General features: G+C 39.0%; 1 protein-coding gene across 1 annotated transcript; it reads right to left on the bottom strand.

Annotated features, from left to right (window-relative positions):
• Positions 1–260: 260 nt before the first annotated feature.
• gata4 (GATA binding protein 4) lies at positions 261–8,432 on the bottom strand. The gene is made up of 6 exons (XM_026143188.2): positions 7,683–8,432; positions 3,292–3,458; positions 3,054–3,179; positions 2,582–2,663; positions 2,169–2,323; positions 261–1,984 (listed from the first exon to the last, which is right to left on the bottom strand). The coding sequence occupies exons 1-6, from the start codon at positions 8,203–8,205 to the stop codon at positions 1,859–1,861; spliced, it is 1,179 nt and encodes a 392-aa protein (XP_025998973.1). The 5' UTR covers positions 8,206–8,432; the 3' UTR covers positions 261–1,858.
• Positions 8,433–9,758: the final 1,326 nt, after the last annotated feature.

Raw genomic sequence — 9,758 nt, 5'->3', positions numbered from 1 at the left:
TATAATGAGACTTGCGTTTCAGCAGTGTTGGAGGGACTTGGTACAGGACAAGTGTGCAGAGGTCATCAGAGAAAAGTTGACTGAGGACTTTAACCACTGTGCCCTTCAGCTTTTTACCAAAAACACCGTGAACATCACAGAGCAATTTTTACAAATTGGGAAATTAAGAGGACTCAAAGGCTCCACGTGCTTTTGAGAAGAAGATGAAGTTATTGTAAGACACTGTCATTAGAAACAGAATTAATTCCACCACCTTTGCATACTGTTTGCATTATGTCAAAATGCTGTGTCTTTATTAGTGTCTTTGTCTACAATATGTCACAGATCATACTGGAGTGGAGTTTTTACATAGAAGCAGTAGCAATATCCTACATTTACAATGGTTGCCTCCATGCTTTTAGAAAGCAAATTGAAGTAATGCTAACATACTGTACAGTTAATCCTTTATACAGCTTATTGGTCAGTCCTTATATAGTAGATGGTAATCCGATGATGACGGTGATGATAATGATGTGGTTTGGCGCTAAACCTTTTAATTAAAGTCCAGTGGTTGCATGCCTGTGCATCTGTCAGCAGGGGGAGCTATGTGGCCTCCACATCACAATCATCACGTGCACTCTTCCTGCGCAGGTAGTTTATCATGTGTTGTAAGAGATGCCAATACTGACGTGTATTTTTCATACTTTGAATGGAAGAAAGTGATAAGGAGCTGTTATTATTGCACTGAGTAGTAGATCGTGTAGCGATCGGATAACTGGCACTGGGGAGTGGTGGATCCCATAAAGTAAGTTTAGGGGGGAATAGTCATTCAAAGGTTAGATGGGCTAATTACACAGTTGCCTTTTAACTGCAGATTCTTGTCAGCAGAAATACCGATCTGCCAATGACAAAACATACTGTTGTGCAGGATGGCCCACTGCCGTGGATCCCTGGGACACTCTATATAACCTGTTTTATATTTGCTTTACCTTCTATTGCAGTTTGAAAAGAGTATAACAGATCGCTCATTGTTTCAGTTTGCTGAATTTAACCTGCATAGAAACACTTAATAGTTTGCGTCTGCTGCAATCTTATTACATTACAACTGAACTACAAAAAAGTACTCGTTTAATTAAACCTGCAAACCCTAAAAGGCACTGTACTTTCCCCTAAACAGCGTGCCAGTTTCTTTGGATGAATCCAAGGGAAGATTTTATCCCACACAGTTAAAAAAAAAAAAATCAAAGCTTTAAGCACCATGAAGAAAAATGTGTGGAAAGTCTATTGTTGAATTGCCTTGATACAACCAGTGGAAAGTGATCAACTCTACTATATTTCTGGTTCTTTTATATACATGTATCTGAGCTGGCCTTTAAATACACTTTCTGTAAACCTGGTGGTGCAACTTTTTACATTAAGTTTAAAAATTGTGATTTTCTTTTTAAACATTTTTTGTGTATTTTAATGTTTTTCCTTTTTGGCAAAATATCCACAATCATATGCAAATCAAAAAAAAAAGTTATTTTAAAAAAAATGACTATAACTATTATTGTCATGTATTATGTTACAGTATTTATCTGTCGAGGAGGGTGACGAAAAGTTTTCTGTCGTGTTACTGAGTGAATCTAGTCACTGCTCTTCTTTCAGATTTCTATAACAAAGTCCATTCAAGTCCTTGTTTGCTCTGAGTTCACACACAGTGTGTGCAGCACTGTAAGGCCTCGTTTCTTCTGTAGTAGCTCCCAGATTTCTGTTCCTGCACTGACAACGCTGCACAGCGGGCAGGAAACAGATGGTCTGAACCCAGAGTCTGTCAGGAGACTTTAATAGGTATTCTGTGGTTAGGTAGGTTTTTGAGATGTTGGGTTGTAGGTTTTTTCTAAGCCAGGATTAGGCTGTTCCAGGGTTCAGCTTTGGAGCCAGAGGACCCGTTGTGCCCCCCAGGGGACATCTTCAGGGGAATGGGGCCTCCTTGAGTTGCCATGTAGGCTGGCAAAGCAGAAATCTGGAGAGATAATGGAGAAGGTGATGAGAAGTGGAATTTTTGCCATCTTTCTGTTCACTTCCCACTACCTCTGAGTGACACGTGGTTAGGGAGGCATTGATTTTTACACTAATGTCTACCAAAAATCTGAGTTTATCGTAAATTTCTTAATGTCCTTCGAGATTTCGCCATTGAGGTGTCTCACCTGTGCATGTGAGCTGTGATGTGTGTACAAGCTGTGATTTTCTGGCTCCGTCTTTATCTGGCGAGTCTCCTCTGCAGTGGTGGTAGTGGTGGAGGTGGTGGAGGCGCGGGGAGTGCTGCTGGGTGTAATCGGAGCCCCCTCATTGCCTGGTGTCCCTGCAGGGTACAGCACAGGTGAGGTTACAGGTGTTGTACACATGTGATCCATCCTTGATACGTAAACCTGTATCACATTTGCACTGATAAATCTAAAAACGTTTATTTCTTCGGTTTGAAAGTACAAAGGACAACAGGTGACAGCAGAAAATTATCACTCTAATGTAGAACACAGGGGAGAAACGACATTTACGGCTCTGCTCCTGCTTGCTCTTAAATAGAAACACAAATATAATCAAGTGTGTTTTTGAAGCCCACCAGTTTGGGATTTATTGAGGTTCTTAGGTTTGCGTTTGCGGGTCTGGATCCCCTCTTTCTTCATAGCCAAAGGTCGAGGGACCTGTCGAGACACAAAGACAAAGAAAGAACCTTAAAGAAAACGCAGGTTGTATTAATATATATTAAACAATCAAAAAGGCTGGAAAACAGTTTTTAAAGAAAAGTTGATCACTGACTTGATGCAGTTTCTTAATGTCTTTTCATTTAGATGTTCTGCATTAATTTTTATTTTGCAAACCATCATATGTGCAAGTTTAAGACAAAGTTAGAGAGGCAAGGCTGAGATGGTTTGGACATGTGTAGAGGAGGGATAGTGGAGCTGCCAGGAAGACCACGGAAGAAGTGTGACAGAAGAAGATACAGGGATAGGTTGAGATGGATGCGACCCCTAAAGGGAGCACCCGAAAGAAGAAGAAGAGTGCAAGAGTTCTCCCATTGTTCTCTCTCTTACCCCGTGGAGTTTCATGTAGAGCCCACAGGCGTTGCAGACCGGCTCTCCCTCTGCGTTTCGTCGCCACAGGGTGGTGGTGGTGGTGTGACAGTTGGTGCAGGACAGGCCCACCCTCCTCGAGGCAGACTGCCACAGATAAAACATGTCGGTCGTCAGTGGAGTGACATTTAGCAAAGAGATGAAAGCATCTGTTTTACAGGACTTGCTAAAGGAGAAGATGAAATCGTGGGTGACCAACCAGCCGTCTCTGGGGTTTGATAAGAGGTCTGTTGATGCCGTTCATCTTATGGTACAGCCCGCAGGCGTTACACAGGTAGTGACCGGTACCGTCTCGCCTCCAGAGGGGGGTTGACATCGCTCCGCAGTTCACGCACTCTCGGCCCTCAGCGAAGTCATCAAACAAATCTGATAAGAGATGACAAATATAAGCCTAAAAGTTCTTTTTCTTGAGATGGGGCCACTGGTCATTTCTAACCTTTTGTAAGTAAAATACAAAATATGATCTGAAGTAACACTCAAATATTACTGGAACAGTTATGCTACAATACTTCTTAGAGAAATTAACCTCCATTGCTTTCCTTTTTTTTTTTTTTTTTTTTTTTTTTTTTTTTTGGCTGATAAAAAAAAAAAAAAAAAATCCATTGCTTTCCTGTACATTCAGACCCTGACAGTGATCAAGCAGTACAGTGGCATTCATGCACCAGCAGGAGGTGCAGGCTGGTTCCACTCAGGGGCCCACACAACCGCAACCTGGAGTCCTTCCTTAGCTCGCAACCCCCCGACCCCCACCCCCATGAGATAAAGGGTGGCTGGAAATAAAGATGGAATAGAGCTCAGTCCTACTGAAATGTCTATCATACCTCTTTCTCTTTTTCTTTTTCACTTAGCGGGACATCTGATAAATGTGATAAATGTAATCTTCACTCTCTCATCTGGCACATAACAAAGTGTCTCCCAAGAACCTCTTAACTATTTGGGATAGGAGACATCAATCTTTGGAATAGAGGTGAGAACACTACTAGTCCTTCTTCATATTTCAGCAATGCCACCACCAGCACGAGCTGTAATCTAAAATACGTGTCAGGTCTGAGAGCACCTTGATAAACAGCAGAAAACAGCAACGTATTAACTGTGGACGTCCCGTTCAAATCCTAATGTGTTTTAATCACACACACTTCGCTGTGCATAATTGCTCTTCTTCAGATAGCGTAAATCTGGCCCACATGTGTTCCTCCCTCGCCGCGCTGTGCAACCGGACAGGCAGTTGCACACATGCAGGCCTCCTCAAGGCTGAGAGCCAAACAGACACGACAGGGCGAGCTAACCTTGAGCGAGGCAGCAATTGTAGCCAACACAACGCAGCAACATGAGACAATACACAAAAGAAATATCTAAATGGAAGTTTTCATGCCCACTGTTTATATGTCAGCGTTTATCATAGTGCGGTTAAAAAACCCAGACACAAATGCTTTAGGAGGCCAGGAGTGAAAATAGAAATACAGAGTGTACATGGTGTCAGCTGTTACAAGGAAAAGGCTAAAGTCAGCAAGATAATGATTGTATCTGTAAACTTATTTTTAACATTAAAAGATTTAACTTTAATAGAATGAGTATTTTCTGAGTATTTTCTTGGGATTTTACACTTTTGCATTTTGGGAAACATAACCAGATTAATTAATCAGATTATCATTTAAGTCATAAATCTTTCTGAAATTTCAATGAAACTTCAATTAAGAAAAGTGATTTAACTCAACATGCTGGCCAACACAGCGTGATTAGCTACTATAAGAAACAATAATAATTATAATAATGTACTGCTGTAAATTAACAGTTCAATTTTCAGCAATGGCAAAATTTTAGGGTACATACTGTACTAAGTATTCCACTCAAGTTTTCTGATTTAAATTCTGATTTTAAAGTTTTTTTAAAAAGATTTTTTTAAAATGTAAAAAAGGGGGGCCAGCATGCGAAATAGGACACATTGTTACACATTATCCAACAACACTGTTTAATTGGCCCCATGAGTGAAAGAATGAAAAGACTAAACATGCCTGAATGCATAATAATAAAATATTTGTATTAAAATATCACCTCTTTCAGGGTTTATTTTTGATACCTTATTTAAGCCTTCAATTTGTTCTTTTTTTACCTTGCTGTTCTTGCTTTACCTAGTAAAATACATTTTATTATATTAATATTTTATTAACGCATATTAATTATTACAATTTAACCTGATTTTAGGGGTACTTTGTTAGATTTTACTTTAATAGAATTTTTGTATTTTTTTCCATGTTGTTCATACAAATTCCACCTAAACTGCTTTCATGACTTCCAGGAATTTATCAGAGTCATAACATAGATATTAGAATCTGAAATATCGATGAATTATGCTGTCCTTTAGTTGAAAAGTTATCCCCCCCCCCCCCCCCCCTCAATCTAATTAAACTTGAGCAAAGGGTTGTGCAATTTAAGCATAAATAAATCCATGCATTGTATCCCACACTTAATAAATGCCAATATTGTTGTTTTCTACAATCAATATATTTATGGTTTGCAATTTTAACACGACCATGATAGCTTTGCTCAAAAGACAAAACTAAAGTGAATTTAGTTGTTCCATTTGAAGATCAAAACTGATTTTAGTTTAGTGCCCTCACATCCATTCAAGCTAAATGTCACTGAGCATTTCTGTGCGTTGATTAATGAATGAATTCTGATTAGATTTTATTTCCTCTTTTCCATCTTTACGGAACAAATGAGGGAGTTTCCCTTTCCCCAGAACAATGTGCTTTCGGCACCCGGCTGAAAGCCTCTTAATTAAACACAGAGACTTGATTGAATTTATTGAGATTGCACAACAGTGAGGTGTTACTGTTACGCTTGTAAACCAAATCAGAGTGAACACAGGGGTCTTTGTGACGAGTGTGATTGTAATAAGATGAAGAGCTCCGTTTGGATCAATGCTGTTATCTCTCTTTTTTAGAGATAATTTGAGAGATGCTTTTTTTTTTCTCCATGAAACTGTTGAGGGTCGGGGGGTGGGGAGGGGGGATGTGGCAGATGGAAACTGTACATGATATTTAGAAATGAGGAAGTAATGAGCTGTTAATCAGCTGTGAATAATAACTGATGTGGTGAAGAATGAGCGATAACGACTGGTTACTTCTGAGGATACTGAACTGGAAAAGTGGCCAGTTGTGCACGTTTGAATTAAAAGATGTTGCCCACCATCGTTCTGCATAAGTTCAGAAACTTTAGATGTAGGGGGGGAAGACAGTTTAAACAAACACAGTGCTTATTGGTGATGCAGACTATGCAAAACGTGAGCCACACAAAATCTGACAGCCTAAGCAAAATGAATGTGTTGTGAAATCTCCGTCATCCATGGTTCAGAGTACACTGCAGGCTGCAGCTACAGGCCAAAATCACATCCAGTACATAAAGGTCAGATATTAGATTAATCTGTTCACCTTAAAGTGACTTCTAACATGTCTTTTTAAATAATAATTAAATTATATATATATGTATATATATATATATATATATATATATATATATATATATATATATATATATATATATATATATATATAAGAATCGTGAAAGACTTCTTTAATAAATGATTGATGATATGTGACGCATGGATGAGATTCCCAGCAAGTAAAATCTGTCCTGATCCAAAAGGCCACAGTCAAACACAGCTCATAAACCGCAAATGGTGTTATCAACTCCACTTGTGTTAAATACTAATTTCAATCTTACCAATAATATTGCTCAGATTCATTCATAACTAATAGATAGCATGTTTCCTGTATGTTGTTTACGTTTAACTATTGTAAGTCTAACTTTGGGTGTTTGGATTGAGCCTGATGAGTGTTCATATATATATATATATATATATATATATGTGTGTGTGTGTGTGTGTGTGTGTGTGTGTGTGTGTGTGTGTGTGTGTGTGTGTGTGTGTGTGTGTGTGTATAGATAGATAGATAGATAGATAGATAGATACATACATACATACATACATACATACATACATATATAGTTAGGTATAGATATATATAGGGATTTAGAGATGTGTGCCACACATTTAAAACGGCTTATAAAACGTATTATTAATTTTGTTGAATTATTATAGATATAAAACTGTGTGGATTTGCACTCAAATGCATCTCAATTTAGGTTGTGTGAAAATGTTCATTTGTGATCAGCATAAATGTAAAAACGTGAACTTTTAGAAGATTTTCCCGAAGTCTATATAATTTTATATCTTTATAAACTATCAGAAATTGTACGTTAAATGTGTAAATATGAGTAAAAACATATATTCTTGTTCATGGTGTTAATGTTTTAAAATTCAGTTACCCTTTCTTTAAAATCACAATCTGCCTCTTTACAACCGCGTAAAAGTAACAAAATGGAGCCAAAATTGATATTGACCATTAATAATTAATGCACGTTTTTATATTTTTTAGTTTCGCCGATTAACTCTTATTAATTCCAACTTTTAATCTCTAAATTAAACAAATAATTGTGTTCTCCCTTTTGTAATCCATTTCATTTGTGCGTTTTTCCTTCTTAAAATACTGAAACACTGTATTTGTGTAAAAGTGTATTTTATTTCCTCACCTATGTTGGGGTGTCTTGTTGTCCCAGGAGGAGCGCCAGTTTGGAGACCGTGGAGAACCGGACTGTCGAAGGGGGACGCCGGCCACGTTCCGCCCACGTTAGGGCTCATGTAGGCCGAATAAGGGCTGTGATACGACCCGCTCAGACCGCGAGCGCTGTAGTGATCCCTACCGTTAGCGGAGATGTTCAGCGGACTTGTGTAAGAAACTGCCGTCTCCCGGGCCGTGGCCACCCCGGAGGACAGAGGCGGGCTGGTGGAGAAAGTGAAGCGCGGAGACACCGGGGAGTGGTTGTATGAGGGCACCGAGTCTGCCCCCGGCTGTGCCCACGCAGAGTGGCTCGACGCCGGGCTGCTCTGCTGCGACGCACCGGGCGCCTGAAGGTAAGGAAGCGCAGGAATCATGGGTGTGACGACCCGGGTGGTGGGGACATAAACCGGAGAGGTGCCCGCCGAGGCGTTATGAAGAAATCCGGCCTCGTATGAAGAGGGTCCGTGGTTGCTTGTCATTATGCCCTGGTACATATCCTCACCTTGAAGCTGGACATCCGCGTCGGTAGAAGGTATGAAGGCTGTGTGGATGCGGTTACGCACGGAACTACTGCGTGTTACCGCAAAACATCTGGTTTAAAGCAGCTCGCGAAGCTGGCTTAAGTCAGGCTACTTGTTCAGATCTGATCAAGTCAAGCAAAACAGCGCAACACTCAGAGAAGCGAAAATAAACGCATTAGTGAACACACAAGAGAGGAGGAGGAGTGACAGACCCTGTGATCAAGATCCAGCTGTCATTATCTATCTCTCTCTCTCTCTCTCTCTCTCTCTCTTTTTGCCAAAAACAAATCCAAACATTTTTTCTAATGACGTTTCCAAAACTGCACAGTATTTATTTCATGGATTCCAGATAGGCCTATCACATGGATTTGGCGAAGGCCGAGCACTTTTTGGGGGGGTCTATTTTCTTTCTGACCTATTATCTTTTGTTTAGAGGTGATTTTTTTTTAAATGATGCTGTTTTTAAATGTTGCATTTTAATGTAATAAAAACATAAATATAAATAAAGACTTTCAAGTCTCCAAGGGAATTGGAGACTCGCTGCTTCACGTGGATCTTATTGGAGTCTAGCGGTTTCTTTTTCTGTCCTTATCGATTTTAAAACATCGCTATAAAATCATTTTTAGCGCTAGCACAAAATATCCAAATACTTTTTTTTATTAAATTAAAACCTGGCTGAACTCATTGAACGCCGATTTTTTAATTGCTGTTTTATTATTTATTTTTCGCTTATCTGAAATGAAGAATCGGGAATCTAAAGATCTAAACTTTGTGTTTCTTTTTTTTTAAATGTTTTTTAAATCTATCAGATTTCAATTCTCGATTTTAGTCTTCTTTTTTGTTCTGTAATTATTCTGTGTGCTTTGACTTATATATTTTATAGGCTATTATTAAATATTTTTTACATCTGATAATTTCTCTCTCTCGCTCTCTATACAATAAAATAAAATAAAATAAAATAAAATAAAATAAAATAAAACTGGAGGCAGAGATATTGGTGTTATTGTTCTAATAATGTGTTATAATTACGATTAGCAACTTTCTTTCTGGTAATTCGAAGCGTCTTTTTTTTAAGGTTAATATCCGTTATTTACGACAGTTAAAAGTGCACATGCATCAGGCTATAACCTGTTGGAGGACGCATAGATGTACTTAGATGCGGAGGGATATTGCCTGTAAATAAATGAGCTGTGACCTGCAGGGGTCCCACGGGCCATTTATTCATTCGTGTTTTCGTCACAGCACTTCTCCACAGCCAGAAATGATTTTTCTTTTGTTGTGTGTTTTCATATTATTATTATTTTTGTTTTGACAAAATGAAGAATTGCGCTACTTTAGTCGGAAGTGTCCGGCGGCTGTTGTCCTCTCCAGGACAGATTTATACCTGTCATCAACACCAGTAAACCTAAACACACGAGGCCATTTCATTGTGCAGCCACTTCCCACTGACATCCCCTCACTGAATTATGTACTTCTACAGTGTGTGTGTGTGTGTGTGTGTGTGTGTGTGTGTGTGTGTGTGTGTG

The sequence above is a fragment of the Astatotilapia calliptera genome, chromosome 15 (assembly GCF_964374335.1).
Source record: "Astatotilapia calliptera chromosome 15, fAstCal68.1, whole genome shotgun sequence".
NCBI classification, from domain to species: Eukaryota; Metazoa; Chordata; class Actinopteri; order Cichliformes; family Cichlidae; genus Astatotilapia; species Astatotilapia calliptera.
This window is presented reverse-complemented; position numbering and strand designations above follow the sequence as displayed.

What these genes read in the sequence shown, in the direction of transcription:
- gata4 (XM_026143188.2), bottom strand. Translation starts at nt 8,205, where the DNA reads ATGTACCAGGGCATAATGACAAGCAACCACGGACCCTCTTCATACGAG. An exon ending in TCAAACCCCAGAGACGGCTG is followed by an intron (nt 3,180 to 3,291) that starts GTTGGTCACCCA and finishes TATCTGTGGCAG; the next exon opens with TCTGCCTCGAGGAGGGTGGG. An exon ending in TCTACATGAAACTCCACGGG is followed by an intron (nt 2,664 to 3,053) that starts GTAAGAGAGAGA and finishes GTGTCTCGACAG; the next exon opens with GTCCCTCGACCTTTGGCTAT.